Source organism: Hemiscyllium ocellatum, chromosome 29 (genome assembly GCF_020745735.1).
Source record: "Hemiscyllium ocellatum isolate sHemOce1 chromosome 29, sHemOce1.pat.X.cur, whole genome shotgun sequence".
Taxonomy (NCBI): Eukaryota; Metazoa; Chordata; class Chondrichthyes; order Orectolobiformes; family Hemiscylliidae; genus Hemiscyllium; species Hemiscyllium ocellatum.
In genome coordinates, this window is record NC_083429.1 from 34,319,898 (window position 1) to 34,336,017 (window position 16,120).

The following is a 16,120-nucleotide window of genomic DNA, read 5'->3' on the forward strand; positions in this document are numbered from 1 at the left end:
GATTGCCATAGCCAGTAGCACGATAGCATGTATTAATTCATATTTTGGGACATGATTATTTATCTTTATCTGCATTTTGCCTTAAGTAGTATAAGAAAAAGAAATTCGGGTGGCACTCCATGTCACTGAAGACATCTGTGCTGCGTTTGTTATGGTGCAACTGGAGTCAGTGTTCCTGTGGCAACATTATATTAAAGGGACACTATAAAAAGATTTTCCTCATCAGTGGTTGTGTGCCCTCAATAATCCTGCAGCTTTTCATCTGATTTCACCTTCATGCACTGTCTGTTAGCAATTAATATGTCCATAGTGCTGTGCATTTTGACAGGCACAGCTCACCTTCAGATATTGGACAGTCTGAGTATAATGCCATAAATTTAAATGCGTGTTTCAGAAGCCATTTCCTTAGAGCCCAATTCTGTCAAACCAGCCAGTTTTCATTGTATTCACTTCTCTGACCTACTTCTCTGCATATTAAACACAGCATGGTTGAGCGCAACATTACCTTGTGCTCAACTTTCAGCTGTAATAGTAAATAGTCTAAGCACTAACAACCCCAAGATAGCCTATTATTCATCTACATGTGGAAGTCAATAAATCTGATGCATATAAATGAGAATTTGACCAAAGCAGGGACTGACTCTTACTTAAACCCAGTGCTGAAATAGTAAAAATATCCCATATTTACTTTCACACAAAATATGCAAGGAAAATTTGAGTTTTGATTTGGATGTGTGTTTAGGTAGATCAAGATTACCACTTTGTACAGCTGGGCAAACTTCAATGACAGGATTTTAATTCTACTGGCAGAAGGTCAGGTCACGAAAATGACACTCAGGCATTTTCTGCTGTATTCCCAGAACATTTCACGCCTCCTGCCACTTTAACTGAATAGATTTCAGACGGGTCAAGGCCACCTGCCGCTTATGTTAGGAACTGGTAAAGGGAAGACAAGAAAATATTCTATTCTTGCTGTCAAAGTGGAAAGCCTCACACTTGCTCATATTATATTCACCTTGTGAGCTTTGCACAGCTTGTGTTCCCACCCAGTTTTGCATTATGAACAAACACAGTTACATTACTGCTGTTAGTCTCCTTGTCCAAGTCATTAATATTGATTGGTGACCCCAGCACTGATCCCTCCACTAGTCACAGCCAGCCTGCTTGCCATGTCTCATTTCTCCCTATTCTTTTCTTCCTGTCCATTAACCATTCCTTTGTCCATACAAATATATTGATCTAACTCATAAACTGTTAACTTGTATATTAACATTTTGTGCTGAAAATGTGTTGCTGGAAAAGCGCAGCAGGTCAGGCAGCATCCAAGGAACAGGAAATTCGACGTTTCGGGCATAAGCCCTTCATCAGGAATGCTCACTGAAATCCTTCTAGAGGGAGGAAGAGGATTCGCAGGAACATTTTGTGAGCCACTTTATTAAACGTTTTCTGCACATCTATCTATAAGACCCTTTTTATCAACCTTACAAGTTGGATCCCCAAAAATTCTAATAAATCTATCAAACATGATTGTCCTTTCTTAAGCCAATGCCAACTCTGCCTGAGAGAACCACAGAATATAATCAGGTCCACATTAGTTGACAGATATCATTCAGCTTACAAATCTACAAAGGTTAGAGGCAGGCCAGAAAAGTGGACAGATCAGCAATGACTGAATATAAAAGGAGAAATTTGAGTACAAGAGAAAGCTAGGTAGAATTATGAAAATAGACAGCGAGAGTTTCAACCAGTAATTAAAATGACAAGAGTAACTAAAGTGAGTGTTAGTCTTCTCAAGAGTGAACCTAGAGAAATAATAATGAAAACAGGAAAATGAGCAAAACAATTGAATACTTAATTAGGATCTGTTTTCACTGTAGAAATGTTGTGGATCCTCGGGATTGGGCGGGGGGTGGGAGGGATGGTCTTGATAATATGGATAGCTTGTATTCCAAGCTGTTGAAGAAGCCAGGTAGAAAGTAATAACTAGAAACTAAAACAGAAATTGCTGGAAAAGTTCAGCAGGTCTGGCAGCATCTGTGAAGAGAAACCAGACTTCATGTTTTGAGTCTAGTGACCCTTCCTCAGAACTGGTGGTAGCGAGGAAAGTGTCTGTTTTCATGCAGAAGACAGGGTGGGGAGAGGGGTAGGGAATAAACAATAAGTAGGGATGGAGCCCAAAAAGAGGGAATAACAGTTGGACAGAAAAAGGAGTGGATAACGACCTGGGTGGGAGGGTGAATAGCTGTTAATGGGGACTGTTAGTGGCTATCAATGGGAAATAATAATTGTTTGTTCATCACTACATACAGGTGTGGGATAAAAGGATTGGAGATTGGTAAATGTTGGATCATTGTTCAAAAGAATTAGGCCAATTAATTACAATCTTGTCAATTTGATGTCAGTGGTAGGGAAATAGAATCAATTCTGAGAGACATGATAAACTGTCACTTGGGAAGTTGGGGACCAATCGGGGAATATTATGTATCATTAACTTGATGGAATTTTTGAGGCAGTAACAAGAAGTGAAGGTAAGGGTAATATAGTTGATGTTGTCTACATGGATTTTACTAAGGCATCTGACAAGGTCTCACATGGCAACCTGGTCAGAAAAGTAAAAGCCCATGAGGTACTTATAGTGAATTGGAAGCAAAATTGGTTCAGTGACAAGAAACAAAGGATAATGGTTGATGTCTGTTTCTGCATCTGGAAAACATCTTCTAGTGGTGTTCTATGGGACTCATTGTTGGGTCCTTTGCTGTGTATTGCATGCATTAATGATTTGAATTTATGTATGGGAGGCATTGTTGGGAAATTTGCAGATGACACAAATGCTGGCCATATAGTTGACAATGAAGAGGATACCTGTCGACTCCTGACACCAATATTTTGGTTCAGTGGAAGGAAAAGTAGCAAATAGAATTCACTTCAGACAAGTGTGAGATGATGCATTTGGGGAGAGTGAAAAAGTGAAGGAACACACAATAAACAGGAGGATAATGAATATGAGTGGAAGTGAAAATCCCTGGGGGTGCATGTATACAGGCCCTTGGAAATAGCAGTACAGGTAGATGAAGTGGTAGAGAAAGCACATGTATGATGATGCTGCTCCTTTAACAAGGTTATGTTTTCCTTGGTTTTTTTAAAGAAGGATTGTAAAAGGCAGAAGTTCCAATTTGGCTGCAATAAGGGATTTTGCTAATGGCTAACAGATACTGCCCAAGGCAACAATCAGGGAAAAGGTTTGTAGGATTTTTAAAAATCCTCTGTACAATGAAAGGGTAGTGGCCAACCCTCCCAGTTCAGGAGATGTTTTCTGGTTTGGTTTGGATTTTAGCAATTGGGGTGGTACAGTGGCTCAGTGGTTAGCACGGCTGCCTCACAGCACCAGGGTCCCAGGTTCAATTCTAGCCTCGGGTGACTGTCTTTGTGGAGTTTGCACATTTTCACTGTGTTTGCGTGGGTTTCCTCTGGCTGTTCCGGTTTTCTCCTACATTCCAAAGATGTAGGAGAATTGACCGTGCTAAATTGCCCCCATAGTGTTAGGTGCATTAGTCAGGAAATGGACTGGGTGGATTACTCTTTGGAGGGTCGGTGTGGACAGGTTGCACTGAAGGGCCTGTTTCCAATTTAATCTAATCATCTGTTCGAAGCTGCTGGGCAAACAAGGTTCCCTGATTCAACAAATATTTATGGCTGACTCTCTCTCTCTCTCCCTAAAATCTCTCCTGTGAGAACTTGTGTTTTAATTTATCTTTTTTGTCAAAGGATGTGTTGATGGGGATGTTGCAGGAAATTGGAATAGTTTCTTTGTTCAGTTATGGAGATATCATGTCCATTGGGTTTTCAAATAGGTTCTTATTCTAAATTCTGCTTTCTTTTGTTTGGGTTTCATTTGGTGTTGTGTGAATAAATTCTGTTTCACTTGAAGTCAAGTGGTTTGACCAGCTGCATCACTCCTGGAATATTCACTTTACATCTGCCTAAAACAACCAGAAACGTTAGGGTCTGGGCTACTTTCTTGAAATGTATTGAGGGGATCTGGCCTGGTCTATCACACATGGAAAGCTTTACTTTATTGGATGAAATATAGAAAACAAAAGTAGGGATATAATGCTGTATAAAACACTGGTTAGGCCACAAATGAAGTTTTTTGTGTAATCTGGTCACCATATTCCAGGAAGTTCACAATGCTCTGGAGTGAGTACAGAGAAGTTTTACAAGAGTATCAACAAAAAAAAAAGAACTTGCTGAGATATTTGTATCATTGATAGTCACAGGTGAGGTGCCGGAAGACTGGAGGCTAGCTAACATGGTGCCACTGTTAAAGAAGGGTGGTAAGGACAAGCCAGGGAACTATAGACCAGTGAGCCTGATGTCAGTGGTAGGCACATTGTTGGAGGAAATCCTGAGGGACAGGATATACATGTATTTAAAAAGGCAAGGACTAATTAGAGATAGTCAACATGGCTTTGTGCATGGGAAATCAAAGTGGATTAATGAGGGCAGAGCAGTGGAAGTGATCTATATGGACTTCAGTAAGGCGCTCGACAAGGTTCTTCGTGGGAGACTGATTAGTAAGGTCAGGGAATACAGGGAGAACTAGCCATTTGGACACAGAACTGGCTCAAAGGTAGAAAACAGGGTGGTGGTGGTCGGTTGGTTTTCAGACTGCAGATCTGTGACCAATGGAGTGCCACAAGGATCGGTTCTGGGTCCACTATTTTTCATCATTTATATAAATGATTTGGATGTGTGCATAAGAGGTACAGTTAGTAAATAAAATTGGAGGTGTAGTGGACAGTGAAGAAGGTTACCTCAGATTACAATGGGATCTTGATCAGATGGGCCAATGGGCTGAGAAGTAGCAGATAGAACTTAATTTAGATAAATGCAAGGTGCTGCATTTTGAGAAAGCAAATCTTAGCAGGACTTATACACTTAATGGTAAAGCCCTAGTGAGTGTTGCTGAACAAAGAGACTTGGAATGCAGGTTCATAGCTCCTTGAAATTGGAGTCACAGGTGGATGGGATAGTGAAGAAGGCATTTGGTATAGTTTCCTTTATTGTTTAGAGTATTGAATGCAGGAGTTGGGAGGTCATGTTGCGGCTGTACAGGACATTGGTTAGGCCACTTTTGGAATATTGCATGCGATTCTGCTTTCCTTCGTATCGGAAAGATGTTGTGAAACTTGAAAGGGTTCAGAAAACATCTACAAGGATGTTGCCAGGGTTGGAGGATTTGAGCTATAGGGTGAGGTTGAATAGACTGGGGCTGTTTTCCCTGGAGTGTTGGAGGCTGAGGGGTGACCATATAGAGGTTTATAAAATCATGAGGCATGGATAGGATAAATAGACAAAGTCTCTTCCCTGGGGTGGGAGAGTCCAGAATTAGAGGGCATAGGTTTAGGGTGAGAGGAGTAAGATATAAAAGGGACCTAAGGGGCAACCTTTTCAAGCAGAGGGTTGTACATGGACGGAATGAGTTGTCAGAGAAAGTGGTGGAGACTAGTTAGCAAAGTTAGATCTCAGGGAATACAGGGAGAACTAGCCATTTGGATACAGAACTGGCTCAAAGGTAGAAAACAGAGGGTGGTGGTCGACGGTTGCTTTTCAGACTGGAGGTCTGTGACCAATGGTGTGCCACAAGGATCGGTGCTGGGTCCACTACTTTTCATCATTTATATAAATGATTTGGATGTGTGCATAAGAGGTACAGTTAGTAAGTTTGCAGATGACACCTAAACTGAAGGTGTAGTGGACAGTGAAGAATTACAGATTACAATGGGATCTTGATCAGATGGCCAATGGACTGAGAAGTAGCAGATAGAATTTAATTTAAAAGGTATCTGGATAGGTGTATGAATAGGAAGGGTTTGCAGGATATAGGCTGGGTGCTGGCAGGTGGGACTAGATTGGGTTGGAATATCTGGTCAGCATGGATGGATTGGACCGAAGGGTCTGTTTCCCTGCTGAACATCTCTATGACTCTATGACTTTATAACTGTGGATGCTGGAAATCTGAAACAAAAACAGAAATGTGGACTCTGCTTTCTGTCCACAAATGCTATCAGACCTGTTCAGCAATTTCTGTTTTTGTTTTTCAAGAATATTGCCAGGGTTTGTAAACTGTAGTTATGAGAAAATTTTCGATAGACTCGAGGTGTTTCTCCTCAGAGGACTTCTGAAATACTTGAAAAGCTTGGGCGCTCACCCATGTTCTTGGCCATGCTGAAAATCAGTGTGAACCAGTCAAACACAACAGCAAACCTTGAATCCCTTTAAAATCTCCAATGGCATGAAGCAGAGATGTGTATTGGTCCTGACTTTATTCACCATCATTTTTAGCCTGATGCAACAGCAGGCAATTGACACTCTTAAGGTGGGAGTTTACAAACGCTTCTGACTGATGGGGGTCCTCTCAACCTCAGGTTCATACAAAGCTACAACAAAACCTCATGGACTAATGTCAGTGAGAAATGAAGGCCATGGATTCTGATTCCTGGAGATGTTACACTGGGAGTACTACAGACATCTTTGAGACTGAGCATAGAATCAGCATAAATTAGAAATGGAACAAGAACAATAGATCCAAATGTCCCCAGCAGTGAGTACAGTTTCACTTGCACTGACTGTGGGAGAATCTGCCGTCATGGATAGGCCTGACCCACCAGCAGTGGGCTTGCAACTGATGAATAAAATATTCCTAAGATCTCATTCCACAAAGAAATACTAAGAGAGAGAGAGAGTTTTCCTTAGTACAGAGGAGACTGAGCAGTGACTTATTTGGGATGTATAAAATTACATGGGGCCGAGATAGAATGGGCAAGAAAGCCCTGTTCTCTCTATCTGTACGGTCAGTTATTAGAGAGCACAGATTTAAGGTGATTGGTAGAAGGCTTATAGGAATCAAGAGGAAAATCGTCTTCACCTGGATGGTGATGGGTGTTTCAATTTCACTGCCTGGTTTAGTGGTGGAGGCAGAAATCCCAATTCATTTCAAAGGTATCCAGATCTGAATCTGAAGCTCTGTAAGCTGCAAGCCTGCAGATTAATGCAGATAAATTCAGTTGAATGGCTTCTTCCTGTGTCATAAATTTGCTATGATGCCTTGGATAAAGGGAGGATGTTTCTCTTTGTTGGGGACATGGTTTAAAAATGACTTTTCCCTTTAATGACAGAAAAGATGAGAACATTTTTCACTGAGAGGATCTTAAATCTCTGGAACTCTCTTCTTCAGAGAACAGTGGAAGCTGGATCTTTGAACTTATCCATGGCTGAGTTTGATAGATTTTCAATAGACAATGGAGACCAAGATTGTGAGGAACAGATTAGATAGAGGCGATAAGATAACAATCTGACCAGCCATTATTGTATTGAATGATGGAGAAGGCTCAAATGGCCTATTTCCATTCTTAAGTCTTATGTTCCTAATTATGGGCACGTAAACATAGTTCATCATCTCTTTCTAATAGAAAATTGCGCATTTATATGATCAAGGAGTTTGTAATGCTGAAGGTATTTGAATGGGTGGCTGAAGAGAATTCATTTCTTCTTGTGGGGATTCAAGAATGAGGGGGTCACAGGTTTTAAAGATAAGCCAGATCATTAGACAGTATATCAGGACGTTTTTTCACATAATTAGATGTAGAAATCTGACATCCATTCCCCTAAGAGCTGTGAACACCAGGAATAATAAAACATCCAAGTCGTCGCTCGATAGATTTTTGTCAGTAAGGAAATCAGGAGGCTACATTAGTACATAGAATTAATAAGTAAATGGAGTTGAGACATAGATTAGCACAGCAGGTATGAGGTGCTGATTGGCCTCGTATTTTGATGTTCCTCCATTGATTTTAATGCTAGTAGTAGCATTTGATAGTAAATCTTTTCCCGAGTCCCTTAATCCAGTGTAAATCATTCTCTATTCAGTTTTATTTGTTACTTTTTTTTGGTTTCCTTTATAGATTGTCTGATGGTTAATAAACTCCACTTTAAGAAAAGATGATTGCACTGTAAGATGAAAGTAACAAACTAACACACCCCTTTAACCTGATCTACTGCCTTCTTGTCATTACTCAAAGTGAGACACTTTTACAAAACACTTAGCATTGCGGAGCTTTCTGCAATTTGATCCAGAATATAGTCTTCTGCTGACTCACGAGTGAAAACTTACCCTGTTATCATCTGACTACGTGGGTACTCCATCATGACAGGACCAACATATGTTACGACACTGACTTGTGTAGGTTTGACTGGCACTATTTTTTAAATACAATCTATATGCAGTATCTGTGTTGGCACACAGGGACATCAACTTTAGGCTGTCATGCATCATTACTGTTGGGGTGAAATTCTGACACATCTCAAGGCTCGAGAATCTTACCTGTGCTAAAATGTCTTCTCTTCTAGTGTGACCCAGTTATCTCTATGAATCAATCTGCTTTTGTACTCAAACACTTGGCCTCTGTTTTAAAAGGTGACCATCCCTATGTAGTAAGTTAAATGCCTCCCCTTAAGTTTTGTTTAGTGATTTGATCATATGATCATAGAGTCATAGAAATATACAGCACGGAAACAGACCTATCGGTCCACCTCGGCCATGACGACTAGTCCCTGCCTTTCCAAATACATGTAAATCCTGTCCCTCAGGATTCTCTCCAACAACTTGCCTACCACTAACGTCATACTCACCTGTCTAAAGTTCCCTGGCTTGTCCTTATCACTTTCTTAAATATGGCACCGCGTTTGCCAATCTCCAGTCTTCCAGCACCTCACCTGTGACTATCGATGACACAAATATCTCAGCACGGGGCCCAGCAATCACTCTCTAGCTTCCCACAGAGTTCTAGGGTACACCTGACCAGGTCCTGGGGATTTATCCACCCTTATGCATTTCAAGACATCCAGCACTTCCTCCTCTGTAATATGAACAATTTTCAAGATGTGACCACCTATTTCTCTTCCTTGTATATCTTCCATGTCCTGCTCCACAGTAAATACTGATATAAAATACTCGTTTAGTATCTCCCCCATCTCTTGCGGCACCACACAAAGGCTGCCTTGCTGATCTTTGAGGAGCCCTATTCTCTCCCTAGTTACCCTTTTGTCCTTATTATATTTGTAAAAACCTATTGGCTTTGCCTTAACCCTATTTGCCAAAGGCATCTCAAGTCCCCTTTTTGCCATCCTGATTTCCCTCTTAAGTATACTCCTACTGCCTTTATACTCTTCTACGGATTCACTCGATCTATCCCGTTTATACCTGGCATATGCTTCCTTCTTTTTCTTAACCAAACCCTCAATTTCTCCAGTCATCCAGCATTCCTTACATCTACCAGCCTTTCCTTTCACCCTAACAGGAATATATTGACTCTGGATTCTCATTATCTCATTTCTGAAGGCTTCCCATCACCAAGCATGGTTGAAATTTTAAACACTTTCCTGAAAAGTGCAACTGATGCTCGATCAATTTAAAGGATATGGAGAAAAGCCAGGTATGCAGAGTTACTTTGTAGTTCAGCCATGATCTCACTGAAAGACCAGAACAGGCTCACGTTGTAAAATGGTTGATTCCAGGTCCCACTTTCAAAGGCTGATTGATGTTTTAATTCTATTTTGATTAGATTAGATTACTTACAGTGTGGAAACAGGCCCTTCGGCCCAACAAGTCCACCCGTACATTTACCCCTTAACCTAACACTATGGGCAATTTTAGCATGGCCAATTTTCCTGACCTGCACATCTTTGGACTGTGGGAGGAAACCGGAGCACACCTACACAGACACAGGGAGAATGTGCAAACTCCACACAGTCAGTTGCCTAAGGTGGGAATTGAACCCAGGTCTCTAGCGCTGTGAGGCAGCAGTGCTAACCACTGTACCACCGTGCCGCCCAAATTATTAGCCTTGTTTCTGTCATCCCTAATTCCCTTGTCAACAGGAATCCACTGATTAAGGAAGAATTTGTCATGATTTCAACCAGCATCTTCCAAGGATCGCAAGTTAAACCCAATTCCAGAGTTCTCAAGACACTTGGGTGTGTTTCCACTAACATAGTTGATGGCCCTGATGTGCTGTCTAGTGAATTAGGTTTAATTGCTTTCAACTCCAGCTCAAAGTGCAAACCAACATAATGATCCAAATTGACAGATATTTGTGTAATTTCAACACATCATCAAACTGCATAATCCTTTGTCACAGAACTGACTCTGACTGAAGGAAACATAAAATCATAAAATCTAGAATATATAGCCAACCATTTATTAATAGGATTTATGTCTATTTTGAACAACAAAGAGTTTCTATTCTTCTGTTCATTCTTAGAATGTGGACATTGCTGGTCAGGCCAACATTTATTGCCCATCCTAACTGGCCAGGGGGCATTAAAAATGCAATCACATCGCTGTGGGTCTGGAATCACATGTAGACCAGATCAGGTAAGGATGATGGATTTTCTTCCCTTAAGGGGATTAGTGAATCAGATTGGTCTTTCTGACAATCAACAACAGTTGCCTGGTTATTTGACTGTTAATTTCAGATTTTTCCTACATTGAATTCAAATTCCACCAATGGCCATAGCAAGACTTGAACCCAGAACATTACTAGGTCACTGGAGTCTAGCAATAATACCACAAAGCAGTTGCCTCCTCTAAGTATTCTATTGCTGGTTAACAGGTTAGCATTTCAACTATTAAACATCAAATGGGTTCTTCACGGAAAAAAAAATTGCAATGCCTTTCTTGTGAAATATTTGTAAAATCAGAGCATACTGTAGTATTGAATGAAGGGCTTCAGCCCACCATTTCTGTGCTAGTTCTTGGAACTAGTTTTGCAATTAATTTCATTTTCCCTGCTTTTTCCCTGTAATCTTGCAAATGTTTCCACTTCAAGCATTTACCCAATTCCCTTTTTAAGTTACTGTTAAATTGGTTTTCACCAACATTGTATGCAGCACATCCCAAATCATTATCATTTGCTGCCCATGCAATACAATGTTGAAAAAAACCAAATCCTCTTCAATTTAAACATCATAGCTGACAGGAGATGTTCACCCCAATGATCTGGGTTAGATTGGAAGACTATGCCCATGTTGTAATTGGGGTATGCTCCCACCAGACCCCATCATCCCCCTAAAAAAGTCCTGGCCAGCTAAAGGAAGTTGCATTTTTAACTTGCCTTCAGTGCAAAAAGTTGTACAGCACTCAGAAAATAGGTAAAATGAAAAAGACAGGTTTAAAATGGAGGTCAAGTGAACTTTACGTAAATCTTGATCATTAATATGTTAAAGTGATCAGTGTGATATCCAATTATTATTATCCTAAGAAATCTCAAGCTTACACTGAAGTAACTGTTTTGGGGCAATGTTAAATATAGCAATTTAAGGTATGCATAGCTACGTGCTTTATGTTAAGCAGAACAGGATAATTATGAAACTGAAATGTTAGCCATCACTGACCTCAAGTCTGGCAAGATGCATGATGAATGGAGTGCAGAATTATCCTTACATTGTCTGAACAATGGTCCCATTACTTCACTTGAACTTTCTCCATGGAATTAACCCACTTTCTTTATTACTCATGTTGCGGTTTTACAAACTATTAGATTCACATTAGTAGCTGAAACTATAGGCAGTGGGTGTGCTGTACATGTGATAGCCAAAAGAGGAAGAAAAGTACCACTTCATTGGCTGTGCTGTCTAAAAAGTTAATTGTATTTGCTAAATTAGTTGATGAGCATTAAAAATTGACAGATATGAAAAGACTAACAAGCTGCCCCAGAATATTGATAATTTGTTTTAGGAAAACGTTTGATCCTGAAAGTTCTTTCTGAAAGGAGATGGTGAATACTTTCTACTCTGTGTTCATTACTTAATATGTTTTAATACTTTGAACAATACATAGATGTTGATATCCACCAGTAGTAACCAACAAAATGACCTCCTCAGTACTCCTTGCAGATTCTTTGACATTGTTACTGTATATGTGTGAAACACAGTGCTAATTTAAAACAGGACAAAGTTAAAATCAGCAGTTCATCCCTGAAATGTTAACCCAATCTCCCATTTTTCCACAGTTGCTACCTGACCTGCTTAGTATTTCCACTATTTTCCATTGCTTAAAATCTGGATGCTTCAACTGATTGTTTTCTGATACCTTTAAGCTTCTCTATTGGTGGCTTACTGACATTCACAGTCCTTTGTTGCTGAGCACAACATATCTTGTTATCAAAGCTCTTTTACAAAGACAAAGACAGAATAGAAAGTGCTGTCTTCAGTATGAGGTGAATTGTTTGTTGCTCATTCTAACTGGGACCATACAAAGCAAAAACTGGATTCCCATCTTTTGTTAAATATCAAACATTTTGGATCTCATGGAATATTTAGAATTCATGTCATCCAGACATTCAGCAAGCTTTTATTTCTAACAGACTGCAACATGCTCAGTCTGGGTTGAGTATACACCGTGTCAGGCTACATAAATGTAATTTACCCTGATCAGCATGGACGCTTTTTAAAACAAAGACCCTATGTCAGTTGTTTTCTTGTACAGGAACTAACAAATCAGGAATTTAGATGGAGGGAATATTTTCTTTCGCACTTACATTCAATAGCACTGTGGACATATGATTATAATGTGAGTAATGTGAGCTTCAGCTCAGACAATCTCTTCTCATGACTGGCATCTTCTTTATGTTGCTCATACATCTGTCCACTGACTCATGGTACATTGCAAGATATTATTGTTAGAAAAAAACTTGCAACAATGGAGTGGCCCTATGTTTGTCACAGGGCGTCTCGATCTTTTGTAATGGCATAGCAAGGATCAATTGTGCATGAAACAGGTGGTAATAATAATTAAGTGGCAATGCACTGTCCTTTTTATCTCCAAGATCAAGGTTTGAATCTAGCCTATGCAATGGGGATATAAGCTGTTGACTGTTTTCCAGTCACAATGAGTGTGGATAGTTTCATTGTAATAAGTTTTAAAAAGGTCTACTCTACTATGAGCATAGCAGGACAGCTCAACCAGAAAGGAATGATAAAGAACAAATGAAATGTCAAGACAGTTAGTCAGCCCAAAAAACTATTGAGCCAGCACAGCCTGGTTGCTCTAAAGCAACAGCCTGCAGCCAAACAACTGCCAAGCGATAACAGCAGAGCAAATCATTATAGGAAGCCTAATGCATACAAAACATTCATTTAAGCAAAGAATTGAGAAGGAACGAGCGGAAGCAAAGCATGCTAGGATGACTCACACAGGGCCATACCAGACTGTGAATGTCTGCTCATATCCACCATCATAACCTGGGTCCCAGGAGGCATTAGCAGAGGTCATCGTGGCTGTGACTCTAATATTGGTTGGAGCATGTGGACTTGTGCCTGCAAAAAGGAGAAAAAAAATGACAGCTTAGTTGTTACATAGTTATAGAATCTTGTCTGCAAAATCCATTGGCGTAAATTAAGGGTGGCACGGTGGCACAGTGGTTAGCACTGCTGCCTCACAGCGCCAGGGACCTGGGTTCAATTCCCACCTCAGGCAACTGACTGTGTGGAGTTTGCACATTCTCCCCGTGTCTGCGTGGGTTTCCTCCGGGTGCTCCGGTTTCCTCCCACAGTCCAAAGATGTGCGGGTCAGGTGAATTGGCCATGCTAAATTGCCCATAGTGTTAGGTAAGGGGTATATGTAGGGGTATGGGTGGGTTGCGCTTCAGCGGGTCGGTGTGGACTGGTTGGGCCGAAGGGCCTGTTTCCACACTGTAAGTAATCTAAAAAAACATGAATAATACATGATTCCAGTACAGAGCTCACTCTTTTCAAGACCTCTAATTGAGAAATGAAGGATACATTTCATTCAAAGGAAATAAAGCAGAAGGTTAAGAATTAAAAGGGAAGTTCAGAAGAATCTTTGCACTAAGAATAAATAACTTTTGGAATAACGTACTGGAGCAAGCCTATGTGATAAAGATTTGGATTTTCTGATGGTGGCTCAGTGGCTAATATCACTACCTCACAGCACCAGGGACTCTGCCTTGGCTAACTAACTGGTGTTTGAACATTCTCTCTGTGTCTGCGAGGATTTCCTCCGGGTGCTACGGTTTCCTCTCACAGTCCAAAGATGTGCAGGTTAGGTGAATTGATCATGGTAACATGCCCATAGTGTCTAGGGATATGCAGGGTAGATGGATTAGCCATGGGAAATGCAGAGATATGGGGATGTGGTGGGTCTGTTTAGGATGCTCCCCATAGAGTTAGTGTGGACTTTATAGGTCAAATAGCCTGCTGCCACACTATAGGGATTCTATGATTCTAGGATTAAAGCCTATGTCCAGACTATGACAGACATCCAGGATCTGGCTCCCCTTCATTCACTCCAGACCCGACGAGCCTACCACCTGCTCCTCAAGCCAAACCCTTTTGTCCCGCTCCAGAGATGACCAGCTTTGGAGCCAACCTCCCTTCCCCTCTTCTGGACCTAACCCCACATCCTTCACCCCCAGAAACAAAACCCCCTCATCTACTCCAGACTCACTCCCACTACTCTGATGCCCCTTTCTCCCACTCTAGATAACCCTCTCCCCTTTTTCCTGCCGTACTTTGGATCCAATCAGTCTGAATGTCGTCCAGGACCCAGTGCTCATTTCCACGCTCTGGACATGACCTACCTCCACAGTCACCCACCCCCGAGACCTAGTCTCACTCCTGAACTGACACCCACCCTCCAAATCCCCACCTGTTTTGGACATGACTTCTTCCACCGACCACATTATTGCATAACTTACTTGAACTCTTTGCATCCCACTCACCTGGTACTCTATCCCTTACCCAGCTGGTGACTGACATCAGTTGGCATCCTACCTACCAAGTATCCTATCCTAACACAGCTGGAACCCTACCTACTTGCCGACCTGGCCTGTTACCTTGCAGGCTTCCTACCTTCCTGGTATTTACCCAGACAGGTCACCAACACCTACATCACACCATCCTGGTGCCCTCCCTAGCTGGTTCCTTACTTACCTGGCATCCTACCCAACTAGCACATTACAATGCCTCCACCCCACCTTCATGACATCCTAACCTTACACTTTTCTCATGTACTGCCTGTTAAAGTGGGTGTCTGTGATTCAGGACTTCAAAATTTCAGAATAAGGACTGCTGTGAAAAGGGGTTCCCCAGAACTGTCAGAATTGAAGTATGGTTCCACGTTTCTGAAGGAGACCTGACTGGAATCTCCTGTCAGAAATGGGGAGCTCTCACATTTCATGAAAAAAAGTGTGTGATTGCCACTCCTTGGAATATCCAGCCCAAGTCATTTGTGTTTAGAAGACAAATAGTCACTGGATGGAGAGGAGAACTCATTGAAAATGATACAAAAATATGGATGGGCATTTTGGACCTCATGGTCTTTCTCTAATCTTGGGCTCACTTAATTGGATTTCAATTCATACAAAAGATGGCAGTTAAAGACCTTGGTTTCTTATGTGACTACAAGATGTCCCAAAGTATTTTACAGTCAATGAAGGGCTTTTAAAATCAGAAATGTGGCAGCCAATTTATGCATAACAAGCTTTCACAACTGGAAATACATAAATGATTAGATAATAGAGGAACAAATTACTGCAGATACAGCAGTGGGTCAGACAGCATCCATACAGAGAGAGCAGCTAATGTTTTGTGGCTAGATGACTCTTCATTATATAATGATCAGATAATCTATTTTAGTGATATCTATGAAGGACTAAATATTGATCAAGATATCATGTATAATTCTGCTATGATTCAAAACCTTTTATTTTTATTCATTTATAGGATTTGGGCGTCACTGACAGTGCCAGCATTTATTGCCTCTCTCCAATTGCCCTTGAGAAGGTGTTAGGAAACCACATACTTGAATTGCTGCTGTCCACAGCCGACCACTTTGACTCTCCCTCCCATTCCGCCAAGAACGTGTAAGTCCTGGGCCTCCTCCACCATCAAATCAAAACCACCTGATGACTGGAGGAAGAACAACTCATCTTCTGCCTTGGGACCCTTCAACCACGCACCATCAACATCAACTTGACTAGTTTCCTAATCTCCCCTCCCCCAACCTCATCTCAGATCCAACTTGGCACTGCCCTCTTGA

The 16,120-nt window shown here is 41.1% G+C and overlaps 1 protein-coding gene across 1 annotated transcript in view; it reads right to left on the reverse strand.

Annotated features, from left to right (window-relative positions):
* The window catches only part of igsf9bb (immunoglobulin superfamily, member 9Bb), a 669,303-nt gene that overhangs the window by 59,297 nt on the left and 593,886 nt on the right, over positions 1–16,120 (reverse strand). Inside the window, exon 12 of the mRNA XM_060846739.1 lies at positions 13,266–13,377. Coding sequence (XP_060702722.1) covers positions 13,266–13,377 — 112 coding nt within the window. The remainder of the gene's footprint in view (positions 1–13,265; positions 13,378–16,120) is intronic.